Source organism: Ambystoma mexicanum, chromosome 7q (genome assembly GCF_040938575.1).
Source record: "Ambystoma mexicanum isolate Mex_15411 chromosome 7q, UKY_AmexF1_1, whole genome shotgun sequence".
In the NCBI taxonomy this organism is placed as follows: domain Eukaryota; kingdom Metazoa; phylum Chordata; class Amphibia; order Caudata; family Ambystomatidae; genus Ambystoma; species Ambystoma mexicanum.
The window spans coordinates 721,355,156-721,379,103 of record NC_090941.1 but is presented as its reverse complement, the minus strand read 5'-3'; the positions used below and the strand labels follow the sequence as shown (position 1 = coordinate 721,379,103).

At 46.7% G+C, this 23,948-nt stretch overlaps 1 protein-coding gene across 7 annotated transcripts in view; it reads left to right on the top strand.

The window, feature by feature from the left end:
- The window catches only part of PARP4 (poly(ADP-ribose) polymerase family member 4), a 2,748,946-nt gene that overhangs the window by 2,672,086 nt on the left and 52,912 nt on the right, over window positions 1-23,948 (top strand). For all 7 annotated transcript variants that reach the window (XM_069639202.1, XM_069639198.1, XM_069639200.1 and 4 more), the window contains one exon: window positions 21,057-21,189. In XM_069639202.1, the coding sequence (XP_069495303.1) occupies window positions 21,057-21,189 (133 nt within the window). The remainder of the gene's footprint in view (window positions 1-21,056; window positions 21,190-23,948) is intronic.

Sequence of the window (23,948 nt, the reverse complement as noted above, 5' to 3'; positions counted from 1 at the left end):
CGACTGACCCTGAGGGAGTTGGAGGTAGAGGAGCGAAGAGCTTGAGAGGGGAGGTATTTGCAGAGGGATAGCTGAAGGTATGTTGGACCAAGGCCCCAGAAAGCCTTGTGGACAATGCAGAGGGTTTTGAATTTAATCCTTGCATCCACTGGGAGCCAGTGGAGAGATTGCAGAGCTGGAGAGATACGATCCCAGGGCTTGAGGCCAAGGACAAGTCTTGCAGTCCTGTTCTGGATTAGTTGCAGAGGGCGGAGAGTAGAGGCAGGTAGATTTAGAAAGAGGCTGTTACAATAGTCCAAGCTAGAGAGAACCAGAGCTTGGGATACCATGAGCTTCTGGGGGAAGGAGAGGAAAGGCAGAGTACCTCTGAGGAGGTGCAGTCGGAAATTTGACTTTTTAGAGACCTCAGAGATGTGGGCGGGGAAGGAAAGGGTGGAGTCAAAGATGACCCCGAGTTTCTTAGCCTCGCAGGTGGGGGTAGGAGGAGGGCCAAGGGAGGCCGGCCAGAGAGTGAGGGGAAAGGATGGTGAAGGTGTGCCAGTGAGGAGGATCTCCGTCTTGCTGGCATTCAGACAAAGATCATTGGCGGCACAACAATCTTGAATGGCAGTTAGGCAATCAGAGATGAGAGAGGGAGAGGAGGTGGCAGAGGGCAGCCTGAAAATGAGTTGAGTATCGTCAGCGTAGCACTGGAAATTTGAGCAGAAAGTGGCAATGCAGTGGGCGAGAGTTGCCAGGTATTGGTTGAAAAGCCAGGGTGAGAGGTTAGACCCTTGGGGAACACCACAGATAGAGAGGAAGATAGTTGAAAGGAAGGACCCAAGTTGGACCTGGGAGGGTCGATCTGAGAGGAAAGAGGTCAGCCAGGCCAGAGCCTGATCAGTGATACCCAGGTTTTCACAGAGACGGTTGAGCAGGATGGTATGGTTGACCGTGTCGAAGGCAGAAGAGAGATCGAGGAGGATGAGGACAGAGGGAATGTTAGAGTCAAGGTTGGAGAGCAGATCTTCACGGATGTTCAGGAGAGCAGTTTCCGTGCTTCTGGCAGCTCTGAAGCCAGACTGGTGGTCATGGAGACAGCCAACAGAATTGGAATGAAGGTTAAGCTGAGAGATGGCCAACTTTTCCAGGAGTTTGCCAAGAAAGGGAGCAATGGAAATTGGGTGATAGTTGGCTGGACAAGAAGGGTCAGCTGTGGGTTTCTTGAGTAGAGGATGCACAAAGGTGTGCTTCAGAGGGGAGGGGAAGGATGCAGAGGCAAAGGAGTGGTTGCAAAAATCAGCAAGGGCCGGAGCGAGGGTGTCAATGTGGTCCTTGATGGTTTTATAGGAACATGGATGACCCTGTTTTGAAGAGGCTTTCATAGATCGGACTTGTCTAGTGACCTTGTCAGGGGTGAAAAGAGAAAAGGACGAGAAGGATGGTGGGAGGGTGGCTAAATGAGGGTCAGCAAGCACAGATGGAGAGGGAAGAGGAGGGGTGTGGGTGGAGAGGGTGGACAGGATGTCCTGGGTTTCTGAAATGAAGTGAGAGGCAAGGGCATTGCAAAGAGCCTGGGAGGCAACAGGAGGGGTAGAGACTGCAGCAGGGTTGGCCAGCTCCTTGCAGATTTTAAAGAGTTGGGCTGAGTTGTTAGATGCCGCAGAGACACGAGCTTCATTACACACGTTCACCAGGCACTATAGTCTAGACGTGGCCCGCTCGTCTGATGCGTGTTTGGCAGGGCAGTGCTGCAAAATCTGCTGCAATAAGGCTTTCTGCCTCTGTGGTTTCACTGCTTGAGGAGTCTATCAGATGAGGAAACTGCAGGAGAAACGCAATACATTACTTACCATGTTATTTCTATGGATTCTTTTCCCGCAGATTCCTCATCGCTCCTCCCATCCACCTGAGCTCAGAAACCATTGGTGCATTGGTGACGGTGGCACATCTGTCGAAAGTGAGAGTGCACCTGGTGATGGCTCTGAGGTGACTGCATCTGGCTGGCTAGTCACATGTCTTTTTTTTCCTATCAAAAACAAAAACGTTATTTGTTTTAAATATACGGTTTCTGTTATCTGGTACTTGAAAACCTTTCCAAGTTGGTTTTTCATCCCATGGAGAGTTTGTCATCGTTACATTTTAACTGGCTATTCCAAGATGGCGGCAGGGAGGTGAAGACGTGAGTGTGGAGAGTTCTGTCCTCAGGTAGGCCTATGATATCAGGCTGTGCTTTGTTGCCGACATTTGAAGCACTGCAGCATATCTGAAGTGTACGAACAACACCCCAATCACAGCAGGAGTCCTGGGGGTCAGCTGGTGCCCCCCCCAGGAACAGCGAGGCGAAGAGTGGAATCGCAGCCGAGGCCCCGTCGGGTGCTGCTACGCGGCAGAGCAGATCGGTAGAAAGAGTCTGCCCTGGATGGAGATCAGCCAGGAGGTGCTGCCGTAGTAAGAGGCACCTCGGCGGCGAGATCCCCGCCTCTGCCGTGGCATGAATACAAACGGGGGCCAGAGAACGGTGAAACGCCATAGATGCCACATAGAGCAGGGTGAGGCCCGGCTGCCCGGTACCAACGCATGCACAACATACGGGCCATCACTCAGGAGGAGCAGTTGAGAGGACTACATGGTGCCCACAGGGGGTCCCCAGGGAGAAACCGCTGCAGAACCGCAGCCCTCCACTCCTTGGAGAACCCGGGGGAGAGCCCTATGTCACTGTGATCGGCCAGGCGGGGATACAGCAGCAACGCCAGGAGACTTGTTGTTAGCAGGGACCCTCTGTAGCGACCACACAACAGCGGACAGCATCATTAAACCAGTGAGCTGGTCGGGGAGAAGGGGGAAAGGAGGGTGCTTAGACCCAGTGAAGGCGGGGACCACGTATCCAGCAACAAATCAGTGCGTCTATCCGACCCACGGTGCCCCTTTACTGACATCCCGCCAGAGTGAAAACCAGCTACCACAAGTGCGCAAGAGGGGAAGGAGCTCGAGGGACTGCATAAGAGCATCCATGGTGGGCAATTTTCGAGACGGAAAGGGAAAATGGCAGAAAAGGAGACAGGTATCTTCCATTCCGGACGGAAAGCCCAAGCATCTCCAAACTTCAGGAAAGCACCCAGGGAGAGGTTCTAATGCCAGGTAGCAAAAGGAAGGGCACACCCAGCAAGCGGCTGCAGCTTGTGGTGGTACAGGAAGGCTCTATTCAAAGCTGTTGGGCCAGGGAATCGGATCCCCAGGGACTGCAACAAATATCACAAGAACCCCCCTGGCAGACCAGATAAAGAAATAAGCAGCCCCCCCTCTCCTCCCACAATGGTGGCGTCGAAGGCGGACATTGAAGCATGCTTTCAGGAGTTACAAGACAAACTAACTACTACATTTCAGATGCAGTTTACTGCATTTTTGGGGGAAGTGAAGCAATCGCTATCTGACATGAAGAAAGACATTGCGTCCCTGGAGGAGCATGCAAACATGACAGAAAGGGCACTCCAGGAAATAGTGGATGACAATCGCAAATCCGATGAAGGCATAGAAGATCTGGCAAGGGTCTCCTGTAATGTTGAGCTCCAATGCGAAGACCTTGAAATCAGATCTCGTAGATAGAATATCCGTATTCGGAATCTTCCTGAGTCAGTAGGGATCTAGACTTCAAGGAAACTGTCCTACACATTTTCATAGAGCTCCTGGGAAGGAGCAGGCTGTGGATATCCCATTTGACAGGATCCACAGAACAGGGCCCAAACGACACGAACCGGGCGTGCGACCGAGAGATGTTTTGGTCGCACTGGCAAGAATTCCCCAATAAGAGTCCATCCTGTGCGCTGCCCGACTAGCAGAGCCGATCATATACAAAGGTGCGCAGATGCAACTATACCAGGATCTGACCCAGGGGACCCTTCAGAAGCGAAGGGAAATGGGGGCCATAGTGAAAGTATTGCAAGTCAAGCATGTCAAGTACAAGTGGACCTTCCCCTTCAGCCTTATTTTTCAGTTGGATGGCCAACAGCATAGAACTACAACAAGGGAAGAAGGGATTCAGCTATTACATATCGACAAGGACAACACCTTCCCAAGAGCGAAGGAAGAGAACCTAGACTCCCCCAACGCACCAAGACATGGGAGTGGTCACCAGTGAGGCGGGGCCACAGGCGGAATCAGACTCTGAGATTGGATCCCCAAGAAAGCCAAGCCGAGAGAGCCCGTAAAACAGCACTCAGCTGACGGCACACGCAACAGCGGGAGGAAGGTTCCATTAGGAAGGCTGCAAGTTTATTAGTGGCACTTTGGGGCCGGGCCTTCTCTGCAGTGGGTCGGTTTGGAATCACGGCAGGGCCTTTTGGAGGCCCCACAAGTTGGCCCAGGTAGTTTTTGCTAGCTGAAGCCGCGGACTTTTGGCCCAAGGACCATGTAGGTATTTTGGCTTGCACCAAGGGGTAGGGTGGAGGTTTAGGGAAGAGGCGGGGAGGAACGGAGAAGTTGGGGAGTTAGGGGAGTTGTTAAAGGAGGGTTAGGGCCGAAGGGAGAGCAGGGTGGGCCTTGGACGGGGAGAGAGCTCCACAAGTAGCCATACCAATCTTGGCAACTAAAGTGTCCTACGCATTCAAAAGCCCATGGTCAAGCTCCTTACACTTAATGTGCGGGGCTCAACACCCCAGTGAAGAGAAAGAAACTTGAAAGGCTTCTTTCACACCAAAGGCCTGATATTGTGGCACTGCTGGAAACACAAATCCTGCAGGGGGACAGACAAAAGCGGTAGCTAAGACTGCATCCTCCAATCCTTCAAGCCAAATGCCCAGGGCAAGGCTGCAGAGGTCCTAATAGCTCTACGGCATGGGTCTGGCGGTGCAGATTTTGAACTCGTGGGTAGACAAAGAAGGACGGTCCTTGTTGCTTATCATGCAATTGGGGGGAAGTAATGTTAGCGGCTGTGTCCATATACGCCCCAAACTCTGGGCAAGATGGTTTCTTAAGAAGAGTTTTCACAGACTCTGAAACGTTCGGGATGCAGGAGTTTTTGGTAATGGGGGATTTTAACATGGCATGGGACCCCAAGAGAGATGGAAGCAACAAAAACATCTATGGTCACTCACCTCCGTCTTTATCCCTTAGGACGAAAAAATTGATCACTTAGCCTTGAAAAATATCTGGACATCTCTCCGCCGGTCAGAAGCGGGCTTTACCTTCTGTTCGCACATACACCACTCCTTCTCTCGAATAGATTACATATGGTCGTCCACCACTCTTGGGCAGGATAATGCCGGTAGAACTCCGCATAATAGCATTGTAGGATCATGCCCCTATCTCGGTGGGAATCAACATTAGAGGGGTCTTTGGAGTTGGGGATTCCCTTCAGAGATACTGGCGGATCGTATGCTGTGAGAGGAATTGGAAAATAAAATAAGGGGCTACTTTGAAATTAATTTCTCCCCTGAAGTGTCGGAAAATACATTGTGGGATGCCTTCAAGGCAGCCTTCGGGGGAGAACTGATCACCCTTAAGGCGCTCCGGCTCAAACAACTGAGGGCACTAGAAACAAAGCTAGAACAGGTACTGCAGGACATTATGTTAAAGATGGTCACAGACTGAAGTACAAAACTGCAGAGGGCATACCTAAACGTCAGGGGTAAACTATATCTCCTCCAGACAAAAAAAGTCGAGAAGAACCTACTGTTTGTGAAACAGAAATATTATGTAAAAGCCAATAAGGCCGATAAACTGCTGGCCAGACAACTTTAACAAAGGGTAAACGATTCAGGGGATTGTAGACCCCCAGGGGGTTAAGGTAACAACTACTTCTGAAATTACTGAGCAGTTTGTGGACTTCTATTCCTCGTTATATAAATCAGATTGCCCGGATCAATCCATGCAAAAATCATATCTGCAGTCACTACCACTGCCTAAAATCTCCCCAGGGGATCAGAACTCGCTGGAGGCGGATATTACTATAGCGGAGGTTACCTATGTGTTCAGAAACCTTTCCCCGAATAAATCCCCTGGTCAGAACGGTTATCCAACAGTGTTTTACAAGACCTTTCAACAAATATTAGCGCCTAAACTAGTCCACCTGTTTAACTTCTTTGGTAAGAGTGGGCACAAAACACAGACAATGGAGGAAGCAAAAATAATCCTCTTTCCCAAACCGGCTAAAGACCCAACACTGTGTGGATCGTTCCGGCCCATCGCCCTTATTAACGTAGAAGCAGGAATGTATACGAAGATTCTGGCTAACAGACTAGAGGCCCTCCTACCGAAATGAATCCCCCCCATACCAAGCTAGATTTATCCAGCAAATGCAGACCCGTGAAAACATCCGAAGAGAATGCCACCTCGTAAAAAAAATCTCGTGGAAGAGAGACCCGGCTGTCCTTCTCTCATTGGATACCGAAAAAGCATTTGTCGAATGGGCCTTCCTATTTAACACTATGGAGGCAGTGGGGTTGGGGGGGGGGATTTCTGAGCAAAATTCTGGCAAACTATAGTATTCCAGTCGCTTGACTTCTGATCATTAGTCAAGTCTCCCGGTCGTTCCCGCTTCAGAGGGGTACTAAACAAGGATGCCCCTTCCTAGTTAAACCAAGGATGAATCCTACGATCTGTGGGATCCCTTATGGGAAGGAAGAACATACATTAATGGCATATGCAGATCCGGAGAACTCTCTCCAGGCGCGGCCCACGGAAGTGCCTTAGAAAGTTCTTGTTACACCTGGAGGAGCTTTGCAGTTGTTGTACCATGAATTTCAACGCTCTCAATATCTTTGCCACGATCTATCTTGTGAAGCTCCGCCCCCTGTGGTCCACCTCCTTACTTAAGGTACTAGCGCGCGCGCCAAGGAAGTGCCTTAGCAAGTGCATGTTACGCCTGGAGGAGCTTTGCAGTTGTACCACGAATTTCAATGCTCTCAATATCTTTCCCATGGTGTTCTTTTATGGACTATAACAACTCTTAATACATACTGCTTACTTTGTTTAGACAAACTATAACTATACAAAGCTTATTTATGCTTTTGTTTGTCTTACACTAGATCTATCTTGTGAAGCCCCGCCTCCTGTGGTCCGCCTCCTTACTTAAGGCACGAGCGCGCGCGCCAAGGAAGTGCCTTAGCAAGTGCATGTTACGCCCGTTGGGCCGGAGGACGGAATCTAAGGTTCTGTCTATAAGCTCAGGTGAGCTGACCCGATTGTGACCACAACTTTTTGTTGAGTTATTCTGTATTGATTGGGAACGTGGCGAGGTTGCATCCGCGTATGCTTTTGTTGGACACAGCGAGTTAGAGCGCAATCTCTGAAGAAAGACTTCACTCTCACCTCTTGAGAAGGCTTACAGATTTGGAAAAGTTGAGCTGGTACAGCGGAGGCCGTAGAAGGAGGTCCTGATATATTGTTACGCCGCTATTATGTGCTTCATTTTTGTGGGAGTCTGACTCACGTGTGACACGAATGTTGTGAACGTACAAAACAAACAAAGGACATTAGACGCTTCTTGTGGTACGTTTGTGAAACGGTTTGATGCCGCAACGATAGGAAGAAGTATCTGAGTCATTAGTGTGTCTGAACGCATCTCGTTATTGCTGTTACTTGCTTTTTGTGCTTAGGTAAGAAAAGTAATAATGTGTACTAATCCAGTATAAGTCTACAGGGGTGGCATATTGTACATGTTTGCTCACCTTATTTAGTTTTACTTCCTGCACTCTGCTCCCACATCGTGCATAAACATTATGGTCCGAGGTCTTCGCAGTGGCAGGAAGCTACTTGGGACTACCGACACGGCTCCAGAGAACCGTGACGATTAGTGTTAGGCAGAATCCTGTGCAGTTCCCTTGGGGAACACTGCAAAAAGATTAAGACTACAGGAGTAAGCAGTAAACCTAATTGGTAGCAGTCTGTACCACCCAGATTTAACTGGTAACTGTGGCTGAGCAGTCCGACTTCTCTCAAGAAGAGTTAGGCAGTATACAGGGGATACACAATAGGGCCAAAAACACAGTAGAACAAGCAAACACTGACCAGAGCTTTGTATCAAAAGTATATAATTATTTATTTACCACACACTTTAGAAAATACACTAGCACTATTAATCAAAGCAAGTTCAAAACACAATCAGGAAAGTATACACACCTCTCTTAAGAATTATTTAGACAAGTCTAAGTTAAAACACCACTTTTTGTCAAAACAGAGGTGAGCGAGTAACTTAGATGGCACTCCAATAATTAAATAAAAGGGAGAGAAAAACGCAGGTCATAAAGATAAAACAGTTCCCAACACTTTTAAGAAACAAAAACAAGTTAGTGAAGGCATAGTCTACTGTAGATCCAAAGTTCATTGGCCAGGCCCACTTTAAATGGAGCAAAGTGAAATGTGCCCAAGATCACACAGTTGCGAAATGCATTCCAGTCTTTGTAGAAATGTTCAAAAGAGGTTTGGGTGGTTCAAAAGATAAAGTTAGAAGGTCTGTGGGCCAACCCAGTTGGAAAGCAAAGGATTTAAGGGTCACCTTTAGCAAACCGTAAAAAGGGAGGCCAGGTGGAACACAGTACCTTTAAAGTTGAGGAAGCTCCAGCGGTGGCAGTTGTTCCTGCCAGCGGGTGCAGTTTGTGGTTTCGACCAGGGGAAGAGATGATCTCATCGAGGAGGAAACTTGGGGTCGTTGCACTGCCCAGGGAAGAAACCAGCCGCGGAGTTCGCCAGTTAAAAGGTGCGTTCCTGGTATTCGCGGTCACAGTGGTGCAGCTTTGCTATCTGGCCGCCGGGGTGCTTGGCACGGGCGATTCGACCAAGAGACGTCCTGGAAGGCAAAATGGCGAACTGGTTGATTCCACCAGCTCAGAGGAAGAAGACTCTTTCAGCAGAAGATCTTCTCTTGCCGTCGGGAAAGTGGTGAGGTCGTTGCTGCAGGGCTCCACCGGTGGTGTCGTCGTTGCAGACGGCTCAGCTTCTCCCCTCTTCAGATTTGTTAGGTCCTGTGGCGACCTCTGAAGTTCCATTCCCAAAAGCCCTGCTTTTATGCAGAAAAAACCCATTCAACAGCCTAGCTGTCACTCAAACATGCTAAGTGGTGAGCCGGGCGGCACACCACTGGCCCAAACAGAACAGAGTGCAACTTGGGTTGCTAAGGCAACGCAGTCCAGGGTGCCAATTCCCCCACCCACACATCCTATGGAACCCAGACAGAGTGGCACCAGTTGGAGGACTTCTGTGGAGAAGCTCGCCAAAAAGTGAAACAAAGGGCCCGACCTTGGTTGGAGTTACAGAGACGGACACGAACGCCATTTTAGAAAAGAGTTCTGACAAGAAGACCCAACCTGTGATTTGATATTAAATAAATAAACCAGCGTTATCTTTAACATTGCACCAAAAAGTGGTGCGTTTAAAATCAATGGGAAAATCCCATAGGAAATATTCAGGTGGAATATTTTGCGTGGTAACCACTGCCACCAGCCAGAAACTCGACAAGGGGGACTGGACAGTGCCCCCTTGAAAACAGACCCAGGGGCAATCAAATTACCCCTTACCAGTACTTCCACAATATGATGGTTTGTACTGGTTCTATTCACAATTTTGGACTAGTAAAGTCAATGGTGACTTTACATGCCCTGGGAGACAGTAGTCAGTCCCAGGCTATGGAGTCTATAATGTTTGGGGGTCACTATGACACCCCTGTGTTACTGCACTGAGGGTGCTATGTAACACATATGATACCCTATGGAGTAAAAAAAACATAGCCCATAAGCACACAAAAATTCAGACATACCTCAAATCATGCCTAAGAGTGGGAGGAAAAGAGTCTCACTCTTTGCAGGAGAAAAAAACAAATCCCAAAAATCCAGCAAAGCTACTGGGGGACTCACTAGGTTTGGGAAATTAGCCTTATAAGAGAATTCTCCCTAACACTATGTCTCAAAATTGTGGTTTAAGTGATTCTGAGCAGGACATGACGCCCGCTGAGGAACTACATGCTGTGACACTCTTGGGCAATGAGCCACAGGACGGCCTGCTTACTGATTCTATAACCTCCCATAACAATGTGAACTCTTTAGCCAATATTGCTTGTGCTGAGGCACACTATCACAGGCATGCTCTAACAGACCTCTAAGCTATGCCTTACACAAACTGAATGACATTGATAATTATGATGTAACCGTACCAGATACTTGCACAACCAATCCGAATAGTTCATTGTTAATGTCAAATCAAGAGGAACAATTTAAGAATCAGATATCGGATGTTTCCATGATGGCCCCTGCCATGCAAGCGGAATTGGGGAAGCGCATTAGATTATCATTAGGACCCTCAGCACCTGTCTCACAAAAAATGCTGGGTATTGAGGAAGTATTCATATTCAACAAAATGCAAGGTAATCTCCAACTACAGTGTTCGATCTCTGGCGCTGTGCCATCTTCTGTTGGTTATCTTCCTACTGCCAGCTCCCCAACACACGTCATAAAAAACACTGAATCTGGCAACATGAATAATCAAGGGCACCATGGGGTTGGGTTGCGGCCTAATCATTTTAGCAAAGATAACGTCCCAGGGGTATCCCCGGCTTGTTCACCTGATTCCCACAATTATAGAACTGCTGATAATTATTCTTTTCCAGTACTTACCCGTATCCTAAATCTATTGGAAAAAGGGCATAACACAACCCACTTTGAAATTCGGGTTATAAAGCTGTCCTTATCAGATATTTTGGGTAAACTGAATAAGTTGGAGGGGTTCTTTTTTGCTCATGATACATTCGTATCCCTATCACCTGCACCAAAATATGCTGAGAAGTTTTGCTCAAAGTTTAGTCAAACAATGGATGTACTTCCACCAATAGAGAGCAAAGTTAAGTCTTATGCTGCTGCGGTAGCCAGTGTTGTTCCTGGTTGTGAATGCAACCATAAGGGATCTGTAAACCATTTATCACGAGTTGCAATCTCGAACAGGGAAATAATTGGAATAATTGAGGCGCATATGAAAATCTTAATGGAAACGCAAGCTGTAAGGCATAGCGATCCTCAAGCACTTGAGCAATCCCACGCAATGGACACACCTATGCCTTTGGATGATCCCAACAGTCAATCTGCATTGACTGACTTAATTGAATTAGAAGATAAGGCTGGCAGTCGGTCGCACGAAATAGAGGAGGAAATCCTCGATACAGAGAACCAGAGTAGAGAGAAGCGCCTTGCTCTAAGAGCACAGAAGAGAAGAGTGAATAGGGAAAAACTCTAAGTTGTATTAGACAAAAAAACTAAAAATCAATCCTCTAATAAAATAAATGGCCATAGTACTAACGTAGCTAATACACTGGCTACGACTGGCATCATAGAGGCAGTAAGTATTAAACTAACAGAATCCAGCAAGACGCTGGGTCATTGCCCAATGAACTATAACAGAGGAAAGCAAACTCATCTATCAAACTTGTTTCCTATTACATGTAGTAAGAAATGTCGAGGTGCAGAATCCTTTAATACAAGTCTTGGTATTTACAACAGTACTTTGGATAGCAGAGAGGACTCAATCTCACTTAATAAGGATAGGCTACGGAATCCAAATCAATGCCACAAAAAACAAAAGCATTCCTAAAAAAAATATTTTGCAGTCAGTTGGCCCATATTCTGATACATATATTGGTAAGCCCAGGGAAAACTTTAGTAGTAATCATGTTGATCACATGAATAGTGCTTCAATGACTCCTCAGTGTATAGGCCCTATTGATAGCTTGCACCCTAAGGCTGTTTTCTCTGATACATCTTTGGCTAAACTAAATGACAAATATAGCAGTGCTAATGATGATGAAAAGAACTGTGCTCCACAGAATCCTAAGTGCACAGCTCTCACTGTTAGTTCTGAAGCCTTCCTTATTCACGTACTTACTCCAGACCTACCGAACATTATGGGGTGGGAGGGCGACCCAGAGATAAATGGCAGGTCCAGACTAAATCGGACCTATATGCTCAATGCATACAAACAAATTCCATCCCTAAGGACACTGGTATTGTATGATATACATTGGGTAACTCTTGCAGTAAACAACAACAACTGCATGATATGTCAGTTCCACTCATACAAATATCAAAATGATATGGGAGCAAAAAAATGACCTTGCTCAAATAGGCCTTATTCCATATCTATTCAAATCGAAAGAAGAAGCCTCTACATTTGTCGAAACACAGGTAGCACCTGTTAACAAAGTTAATAGTTTACTTACTAATGATGGCAAACAGACTGTCGCAAATGAAGAGTTGTTAAAGCAATTCACTGAATTTGTCTCGGCTATCAAGGATTTGACATGTCTTGAACCACTTATGAGTAGTTTATCAGTACAGAAATAACCTAGCCCAGAAGCCTAGCCGTAATTTACTTACTTTGCATTTGTGGAATTCTTGCGGGTTTTAGAATTTACATTCATGGTTTAATTCCATTTCTCCGGATAACAAACCATCAATCATCTTATTACAGGAAACCGTGAAAATGCAGTACTTTTGTATTGACGGCTATGATTCATATACACAACCCGCCACTCTAAAGGAGTTGCAGGGAGACCATCTGGTGGATTTGCCACACTAGTTGATACTAGTATGAGGGCGTCAACTACTATGATTTATGGCGTGGATGAGTTGCTTGTGGTTGAACTAGTGAAGCACGGGGACTCAAAAACATTTTTTGTGACCGTCAGTATTTATTGGAACCCCGGAAAAAATGGGCACTTGCATATGCTGAATCAATTGGATGTAATCCTGGAATTCGTTATTTGAATTACAAAATAGTCATTAGGGGCGATTTCAACTCCAGGTGTACAGACCCAGCCACAGGTAATTCCCACGTCATGTATAAACGAGGTCCCAGATCTTGTATAAGAGGACATAAATGGGTCAAATATTTCTTAGAGTGGGATCTGCAGATAGTTGACACAGACCATAATAGCTGTAACTTCACGTGGTCCAGAGGTGGAAGTAGGTCTCATATTGACTACTTATTTGTTTCAACACAGCTTCTAAATGTCTCCAAACAAGTGACAGTTATTAATCCTTCCTTGGGAGACTATATGCTAATTAAACTAACTGTGAGACTACCTCATGGCCTGTACAACACAGCACCAGTACTTGAACTGTTGGAAACCGATCAACATCTTCTTTCAGTGCGTTGGAATCCTAAGCTGTGTCGTAAACTCTCTCATAGGATCAGTCTAGATAACAGGCTTGTAATAGATGGATCTTCCTTGAATCCATGCAGAACTAATCCTCCCCAGCACAGCAGCACACCCAGAGCAGTCCATCCAGCTTTTTTCTCGTCCTGATGAAGGCCTGCTCAAGAATGGCTGGCACTACAGTCCGTGAGGGTCGAAACACATTTGTGTAAATCCTGAGTGCACTGACAAATTGTGAACACTGTTTTCATCTACAAACTTTATGTTGTCTCTTCCATTTATGTAATAATTATTTCAACCCCTGTTGTGACGTCAAACAGCAGTAGGTTTCAGAATGTTAAATTTTTCACTGTACTGAATTTTGAGTCTGATTTTTTCTCAAATTGTTTGTTTTACAAGACAATGTATTTGTAACATACTTTGTAATGGATAACTCTGTTTTCACGTGTACTAATAGACCATTAGGTCTTTACGTTTAAATATATACACTTTATATCAACCAAAGAAGGTGTGTTTTAGACTCTGTACAGAACCATTGGGCATAGGCTTAGGTAAGATTGACCCATTAATTTGTTTGTTATAATTATTTAGCCCTCTTGGGCAGAATGGGGTCATAACCAGGAGCCCTGATATATTCCGTTGGAACAAAAAGGAGCGATTGTGCACTGAGATGTATCCTCACTCTGAGCTCCTACTGAGTGAGCACCCTGGCATGTGGATGTGTGTGGCCTATTCATGAGGGGGTGACACTAGCTTGGAACTGTAATAATCCCCCAGTCCTAGCGCTAGACCGTGCTCCTATGGGCACCCCTTACCATAAAGTACGACTTTTGATTCTGTGCTCACGTCACACAGCCCTATTTGTGGTATAGGGAGGGGGTGCAGAAATCACACCCTATAGCGGCAATTAAGTCAGAACATCCTGACTTATCATTTTGTGAAAACTTGTCTTTTTCATGAACATTACCCCCACACTATTTGTAACTTAGCGGTAAGGATTGGCAATAGGTTTTTTAGTATAGACCCTTTTAGTTTGATGAGACTCCACTACGACTGCATTATTATTATTTGATGGTCGTAGCTTGCTCCCAACTTAGATTTAGGTTTAGATAGGAGGTTATCACACCATTAATAAAGTTCAATGAACACCTTTGAACTGTGGTCACTTGTGTCTGTCTTACTTTGATACCATGTCTTCCTTACAGTGCACATAGCCAAGTCTCTGTGTGCAGGGGACTGGATGTGTTCCCTGGGCCACAAGGATGCGTACCTGCATGTACCCATCTAGCAACTGCATCAGAAGTTTCTGCGGTTTACGATTATGTTGTACCATTTTCAGTACAAGGTGCTTCCCTTCGACCTGAACTCTGCCCCGCCCGTCCTGCCCCTCGTGTCTTCACAAAGTCGATGAAAGCAGGGGCGGGCCCCCTCTGCTTGGAGGGCCATCATCTTTCTACTTATTTGAAGGGCAGACTGGTGAAGGTGGGATCACCCAACGGGGTGATGCACTCCTGCCAGAGATTGGCAGATATCCTTCATCAGCTGGGGTTCTCTCCCAACCAGAAGAAGTCAACAGTTTCGCCAATCCTGGGATCTGGTCTTCCTAGGGGTGCGCTGGAGCACGACCATTCAGCAGGTGTTTCCCACAGCCGAGATTCTCCTGTCCCTTCGCAAGGCAGTGGGGCATTTTCTGAACAACTCAGCCAATTTGGATTAGGAGACAGGGTCTCAGTTGGACAGGATCCCAATACCACCGCTCCTACTGCCTTATCTTCGCTGGTGGATGATAGATGGCAATGTTTCAGTGGGAGGCCCCTTCACCCGGCCGCAGCCTACCCTGGTGGTCACGACAAACTTGGGGGGCTACTCTGGAGGGCTTCCTGATTCATAGAGGATGGTCCAGGACAGACACCCTACTTCATATCAATCTGCTCGAGCTCCGAACAGTGGGCCTGGCCCTCAAGGCGTTTCAGCCCCTCATTAGGGACAAGTCTGGTCTGGTCAGGACAGACAACTCTACTACAATGTTTTACTTGAACAAGCAGGGTAACACCCTTACACCCATCCCATGCATGGAGGCGGTATCGATCTGGGAATGGACCCTGATGGAAGGGGTTTGGATTTCGGCAGTCCACCTTCCGGGGGACATCAGTGCAGAAGCGGAACAACTGAGCCGCCTGTGGTTCAACACTTAAGAGTGGGAATTACACACCGATTCCTTGCTGTCCCTGTTCCAGCGTTGGGGGGGTTCGCAGACTGGACTGGTTTGCATCTCCCCGGAATGCCAAGTGCCCCCAGTTTGCTTCATTGGCAGGTCGGGGGTCACTGGGAGACGCCTTCCAGATCTGTTGGCACGGCCGCAGGTGTTATGCGTTCCCACCCAATCCTCTGCTCCAACGGACCCTGCACAAATTCCAGGCTTCTGTGGGTTTCAACCTCATCCCGGTTGCCCCCCACTGGGCTTCGAGACCCTGATTTTCAGATCTGCTGCAGTTGTGCTCCCATGGGCCAGTCTACCTTCCACTCTCCAGCAGGGGCTTCCTGACGCAGCAGGGCGGGGCAGTGGAACATCCAGACCTGGCCAAGCTGGCACTGGCGGCCTGGTTCCTGACCAGCTGCGACTTCAGCAGGTCCAATTTTCGTATGACAACTGGGACATCATCCTGAATCTGGGTCCAAGAATAAATGCAAATGGACTAGGTTCTGCCATTGGGCTTGTGAGAAGGGTCTGGACTCCGTCTCCTGTCCTCTGGATGACATACTGGCCTTTTCGGCACACTTGGCTCATTCTGCAGTGCAGGTGGATACTTGCTGCACTTATTTGGGGCCCATTGGGGCTTTCAAGAATTCCTGAGAGCATGTATTTTCAGTGGCCAACCCAGTGGTTATGGCCCACCTTAGGGGGTTGTCGAGGCTTTTTCCTCCGGTGCATAGGCCACACCCAGTCTGGAGCCTCAATGTGGTTCTTGCAGCTTTGCAGCGCAAGCCTTTCGAGCCAGTGGCTTCTGTGGACATCCGCTTGGTGACACTAAAAGCAGTTTTACTGGTGGGTGGCTCTCACCTCTGTGCGCAGTGTTAGTGAGCTGCAGGCGTTGTCTTTGTGCAAGCCCTTCACCGTTTTTCACAATGACAAGGTCATCTTGCGCACTCAACCAAACTTCTTGCCCAAGTGGTCTCTCCCTTTCATCTGAATCAAGAGATCTGACTGCCGGTGTTCTTCCCGAACCCGCAGTCAGAGGCAGAGAGGGCCCTGCATTCCTTGGACCTCAAGAGGGTCCTTAAGTTTTCTCTCTCTTGGATGAAATCCTTCAGGAAATCCGAGGCATTGTTTGTGACTTTTGGGGGCTCCTCCCGTGGCTCTCAGGCTTCCAAGGCTTCCATCGCCCATTGGATGGTTCAGGCCATTACGGAGGCGTACACGGCAATGAGCAAACCTGTTACTGAGGGGATTCATGCCCATGCGGTTAGAGCCAAGGCCATAGCAGACGCGTTTCAGAGACATGCTTCAAAGCGGCTACTTGGCCCACTCTGTCAGCCTTCTGTAAGCACTACTCACTGGACAGCAATTCCAGGCGCGATGCAGAGTTTGGTTAGGCGGTTCTGATGAACCTTTTTGCTTCGTCCTCGATATGAGGCAGGTTATCAGAGCTCCACCCTATGTTCTTGTTCAGTGGAATTACCCACAAGGATGGAGGAAAGGGGATGGGATGTACAAGTAATTAAAGTTACTCACCGTAGTGACTAGAGTACTCTTAGTCCATAGTACCCTTTCCACCATACGTCCCACCCGCCTTCCCCCGCCATTATGCGAAGGGCTAATATGTACTAAGAGTAGACAGGTATCTATGCGTCCGAAGTGTTCAAAGGGGATTGAAGTGTGGCGCCGGAGGGCAGGGCCTCAGCGGGGCATTCCCTTGCCCGAAGCTTCGCCCCTGCACGCTATACTAAATTTAAAGAGGAATCTCAATTTTGCCCTGCCCAAGGTTTCCGGTACCGTCCCCATGTTGGGGGACGCCCACAAGGATGGAGGAAAGGGGACTGTGGACTATGAGTACCCTAGCCACTACAGTAAGTAACTTTAATATTTCTGGAAATCCTCCTTGTTGGCCATGCAATTCAAATTTCCCCACTGGCTGCCATATGCATCCAGACTTAATATGCCAGCACACGTTGAATCAAAACCCATATATTTTATGATGTGGTTTCCTTGGCATAGCATTCGCTTGTCTCCATCGCTGCCCATTCAACACTCCTCATTCGATCTGATGCAGGGTTGCCCAACCGAGGCAGACTGAGGCTGGGTAACACGGCACCAGTGCTGGAACTGCCCTTTTCCTGTTTTCGAATCTCTTATACTTACTGTTAGGAAAGATTTCCATTTATGTTAGTCCTTTCCATAATGTTGCAACTCTTCTGCAACATGTAACAAGTGTACAGTGTACCTTCCAGTACAGTGCACTTGGGTCTCTTAGTCATTTCAAAAGGCCCAAGATACTCTCAAAGGATTTTTTAGGAGATGTGCAGACGTGTCACAGACAGGGCTGTTGGCAGCTTATCTTTTCATGTAATGTTAACCCTTTCGTGCCAGGTAAACCATGATTACTGTGTTTGACACGAATAGGTGGCCTGGCTCCAAAATGGCCATGCCACGAGGTTCTTTGTCCTGTCCTTTGGCCATCTTGCCCCTTCGCCTTCCCCAGGATGAGTCAACCCGGGTCAGTCCTTATTTGGGCATGCATTTTCCTGTGAAACACCAAGCTTTTGCGGGCTTCTGCATGCCTTGTATGTGTGCCTCCAGGATGTAGGCTGGGGTGTCTGTCCCCAATACACATCCTCGGTGCCAGAGAGTCTGGAGTGCTGTGAATGCCTGTGACCACTGTGGTCCGTGATTGGTCCACGTATGGTGTGCCTGTATGTGAGCAGATCTCGCATTGGGTCCTCTTCATTTTGACGCGAAGGAGATTCTGGATAAGAGAACCCCGCAAACACCCATACCATGTCGATCTCTGGAGTTCTCACTGAACGAAGGATAGGATCCAAGTATCCTGAAGCTAAGAAGCCGAGTCAAGGAACCGCTGGTGACCCGCTGGAAGGTTTGGCACCCTGAGCCCTCTGTCGTCCCGTGGGACCCCCTCTGCATCTGGTCGTCCTAGAAGGTTTGCGAAGACGCTTCGACCCATTGAACTAGTGGGACCAACTATTCTCGGCACCTTCATCAAACCCTCCAAGTAAGCTTTCTGGGAAGTGTCCCTGTGCCAACCAGTGGGCTGACCAGCTTACGCAGGACCTTTGCTATGTCTCCGCCGCCGTTTCGAGGAGGCCCTCGAAACTTGGTATATCGCTAGCTCTGTGTTCACGGCACCCTCACACCGAATTTCGTACACTTGGCATTCCCAGGTCTGAAGTGAGACGAGTGCACCCGAAACCGGAGCATACGCTGTTACTATGTCGCCCAGCCGTGGTGACGACCTTTGCAGGTGTGCTGCATTTGTGCCCCTCTTGCCCCTGCTGCAGTGAAACTGGCCTGATCCATCCATCAGGAGCTGAGAAATCGCCACTGTCCCATTTGGGAATCATCGCTGTATCTTCTTTGCTGAAAGCCGCAGAGCCGCCAAATTGCCGCACTTGAACCTGCAACTGAAGTGGACTCGCCGGGGGTCGGTGAGAAATCGCAACCCTAGCCGGCGGCCCCTAGTGCCTCCATCCAGTTTTACGCATGAGTGGCCCCTGGGGGCCCCTCTTCTTTCCACTGCTAGTGCGAACTAGCGAACTATTACCAACTCTTGGAATCGACTCTGCCGTCCAGTGGAGACCCTACTCAAATAGTGGGAACCTATTCTTCATCACCTCACCCACCTTCCTGAGTTGCTACAGATCCTTGAAGAGACCCCGTTTTGCCCATTTGAAATACTGCGTGCACTTGCATTGCCTGTACATTTGAGCATTCGGCTCCCCTCTTCCTAGGGATTGGACTGCCTCTTGGTTAGGAGTGTGTTGGATACAGAAGGGACTAAAGAGTATTTGCACTGCCTGTTTCCTTCCCCTTTTAGGTTGTGGACCCATTTCGTGCATTAACCCTTTAGACCCCATTGGTCTTGTAAATATGTATCTAGATAGTATTGTGTTGGCTTAATAAGTATTACTGTGATTTGATTTGTGTATTTGAAACTCCTTAAAAAATGTACATGTATTTTTTATATATATATACTTGACTGGGGGTGATTTGTAAGTGTCCTTTACTCTGTGTGCTCATTTAGGTCTTTCAGTCACCCTCACCCCTCCTGAGACCTAGTCTTGACCGCCGCCAAGCTACCGTGATTGGTCTGGCTTGTCCAGAAGGTTACTCGGTTTCAAGAAACTAGGCTGGCCTCCTGAACCTCTGCCCACCAGGTTAGAGTTCAGAAATCCATCTAAACACTTACCCATACAGAGTGTTAACTCCATCTCTCATCTCAGTAGTCATTTGATTGTAGTAGTGTCGGAGGGTATCGAGAAGTTTCACCTTCAGGCATCTCTTACTTTAGGGTGTTGCAAGGCAGTTGCTCCAAAGAGGACACTTGAGCACATCGCGTTCCCTGCTTATGCATGCTTTATTTTCATTACAACACCTCAGATAACCATTGGATTGAGGCATTTGATGTTGGAATACTGGATGCCTCCAGTGAATACCCATGTGTACCTCCTCTCATAGAACAAAGTTAGATTGTATCCATATTAAGTCTGGATGTTCAGATTTTCTCAAGGACATGACCTTTCCTTTTGAGACAGGGGAGTGCCTTGTGAAACATTGTTTTAATTGGACATTTAAGGTGTATTTCTTAGGAGACTGTTATTTTCATAATAAATGGGGACCTGGTAATAATTAGGATGAAAGGAAGAACAATGAACAATAAATACTTTTGTGAAGGTTTCCATTAAAGTATGAAACAGAAAGAGGTATGTTCCTTAATCATATGTATGCACTTTAGAAATACATGTTTGAACTTAAATGATTCTATAAATGATGATCTGTCCAACATAGGTTGGTATTGTGTTGGGACACTGAGATCATTTTTTGGTTTGGGTCTATGACCCAAAACTAATGGCATAAGGTGTAGATGTCTGGATGCACCTTACAACTGCACTTGAAGAGAGATATACTGATGCTTTGCTATTTCCTTGCCCTCTCCGCAGTCACACTGACAGGGCATTGGTGACTCACGTCCCAACAGTGTGTGGGCATCATCTGCCATCAGCCCTTTACTGCTTCCACTCAGATTGCTAAACTGTTAGATTTGGGTGGCTGCAGAAAAACAACTGCTTTTACAGGATTGTGCTAAAAATAAAGAATCACATTTATGAAACATAATTTATGTTTATGGGGGATGCTGAAAATAAATAAAAGACATGCCTCTATTCAATTTATGTGCCTAATAGCACAATAATTCAGTTTGGTATGTGCAGTTGTGCCTTGCATATAGTGACTATACCAGGCATTTGAGACTGTACTTGGCATATGATGTCAGCACCTGCAAGGCTATATCTTACATATGTGGACTATACCAGTCATAATGTGGAATTATTTAGGTAATTAAAGTTCCACTTGGCTTATAATGGTATAACCTAGCCTGGCTTATAATGGTATAACCTGGCCATGTGTTCTGTTCCTTATGGAATTGTCAGCCTCATAGGCCTGACCGTATTAAAGTTCACTGTAATATGCAAACATAAGATCTTCTTCCAGGTGCAGATTGAAACCCCTCAAGACTAGTATTTGTCAGAATGTTTGTGGATGGGATCAGTTTAAATAAGAGTATGTACAAAAAACACTGCTGTTTAGCTTAGATGAATTTCAGTAACAATGTGGCAGTTGTGAATTTGAATATGTATGTGGTTTGTGCAGCTGTGCAGTTGCTCTGTATATTGAACTGTTATCTTACACATGAAATAACTATTGTTTTAGGTCCCAAAGCCAAAGAAGCTGTGCTGCGACTGATTGCTACACTCCTAGTGCTGCAAGTCATGCGTCAAGTTGAGAAACACAGTGGGATTATCTTCAAACTGCTCATGAAGTTGGACGAATCCTCTGTTAAGACGTAGGTGCTCTTATACTTTTGGGATCTGTCATTGAACTGTTTCAGTAGTAGTTCATATTGTTTAAGAAGAAATAATTTAAAACAACAATGAGCTATATCATATTAGTAAGAATTCTTATTCTGACTTGAATACAAATTTCATCTAATCAAATTATTCTATTTGTGAGATACTGGTTGATATTTAACCAGACATAATGTCCATGTTACTTATAGGCACAGATCTGCAGAGTATCTTTCAGCCATCAATCACACAATCATTTGTTTTGGCAATATTCATAATCACAAGTATATTAGCATTTGAGACTGCTCATAGAAACAAACTCGCCAGGGTTGCAGCGCTTTCTTCCTGGCCATGAAGGCTCTCCTGGATGCTGGCCTTGTTCAGGTGAACTAATATGCGCCTACTATTCCCCTTTATTGCATATAGCCACACCCTGAATGTTGAGAGGGCTCTCTCATCTCACCACCTTTCTCTTCAGTTCTGTGCTTATCTCATTCCACTTTTCTTTCTTCTGTGTTGACGGCCCTGCGTTCCACGTTACCTGCCTCTTTGTACCTCATCATAATCTCTCTGTGTACACCAGCCCTGCTGAGGGCCCCCCCCCCCACCACCACCAAGATTGCCACACTGGGCCCTCCTTCCCCCGATGGCCGTGCGCAGCATGTGGGCCCCCATTATGCCAGTGGCATACACTGCAGTTAAATCAGATGCATTTTCTATGCTTTTCACCCAGTATAGTCTTTTTTTCTTGATAGTAGTCCCTCCTTGCCAGTAGCATAACCACGTTAAATCTAGCTAGGCTGAGTTGCAATACAGGGCTTTGTGTTTTTTCATCACGCATTAAGTGCCCTTAATTTTGCCTCAAGCCTTCCATCTGGGTACCTTATTTTACCACTGTTCAATATTCAGGTCCCCTACTTGATGAACCATATAAAAAAGGACAACACTGGTACAACAAATACATTAAAGTAATGGAAACATAACCTTTTAGCAGAGACCAAATCTGTTTGAGTTCTTTCACTTGGAGAAAGAGTGATTGCTTGCTGGGTTTTAATTACCTTGCACAATTGTATATCTGGGGAATTTCAGGAGTTGTCAAGAAACTTGTTTAACCATACATCTTTAGATTCCCATCTTCCAGTGATCTAACACATACAGTCTTGCTGCCCACATTTACTGGATAGTGTCTCCTTACCCCTCATATTTGTAATTTCCATGCTCTAATATATAAGACACGGACAGCAACATTTATTGGCCAGCTCCTGTTCAGCAGATCACTCCCCTCTTAGCACCACTGTGTGTCCTTGTTCAATATGTTCCTTTTTGGTTTCTTGCTCTTCACTACATTTCATGGACTACCTCTGATAATCCTGGGTGCTCTAAAAACCTCTTCAATGGATTCCGATCAGCCACATATTCCTCATATTGATAGATCATCCCTCAGCGTCATCTGCCCAGAAAATGTCTACAGGGAGCATAGTGCAGCTGAACATCTCCTCGACTCCCTCATGCCTCAACTGTGGCACGCCTCAATTCCAGACGTGATGTCAGCAATCATACATATCATTCTAATTATAATTGTTCTCTTATAACGCACTTCATACCAGAGAGTGGTTTCTAAGCACGGGATCGGGATTCAAACATGTGTTGCGCTGCGTTGTCTTGCTTCCAAGACAAATGCGTTGCCCCTGCGCTATCCTTCCTCACCAATATAGCGCGCAGTATGCCCCCATCCCTCAGTTGTCACCCTTCAAAGCCCCCCGTCCTACGTGCTCAGCAGCTGAGGGAAGCAATTCCCATGTATGGAAAAAAAACAGAAGAAAAACATTTTTGGTGAGGAACAGGCAGGCAAGAATATTGGCATCAAAATGTTATTTGTATTTACTTTTTAAAATGTTTACTACTCATATTGCAAATAAAGAAAAAGAACCAACAATTCCCGTACCAATCACCCACAAGAAGATTAAAGAAAGCAAAAGAAGCTTCACAAGCTGGGCAGGTAGGGAGGCTAATGAGGAAACCGTGGGAGTAGAATCCATAGAAAACAACATTACCGGTTAGTAATGTCTCCTTCAATGGATCGCATTCTCTCATAGATTCCTCATCTTGATAGACTCCCAAAGCAGTAACAACAATAGGAGGCTGGCTGAAAGCTTTACACTAAAATAATTTGTGACACTGCCCAGCCAAAGCGGGTATCTCTGCCCCTGGCCAAATCCAGTAAAGAGGCCCATGTAGTAGCCTGAAACATTTTTCTGACAGCACACCCATCTGCACGTCAGACGAGACAGCCACACCCCTGGCAGAGTCAGCCTGAAGACCTGGTGGATTTCGAATGTAAGGTAAAAAATGTAGCCACCTTCAGGAAGGAGCAAACCAAGTTAAGGTCCCAAGCCAGAACAACAAACAGCATTGGAGTAAACACATTACACAAGTCCCTTCAAAAACTGGGTCATGATTGGGATGGAGAAAAAAAGATCCTTGCTCAGGTGATCTCTTGAACAGTAATAAGGCAGCCAGATAACCCTTCATCGTGCCCATAGAAAGAACATCTCAGGTAAGTTATTTCTCCTCCTAAATCACTCTTTTATGTATTTATTACTTCTAATGGATTTCTTCCTCACATGGATTCCTGATATCTACCTCCTAATGCAGCTGCTCTTTAGAACCTTTTTCGCTGCCAGGAGCACAGCGCAACTCTAAGTCAGCCCCACCTGACTCATCAAGCCCCAGGCTGGACATGACGTCTGGGCCCCAG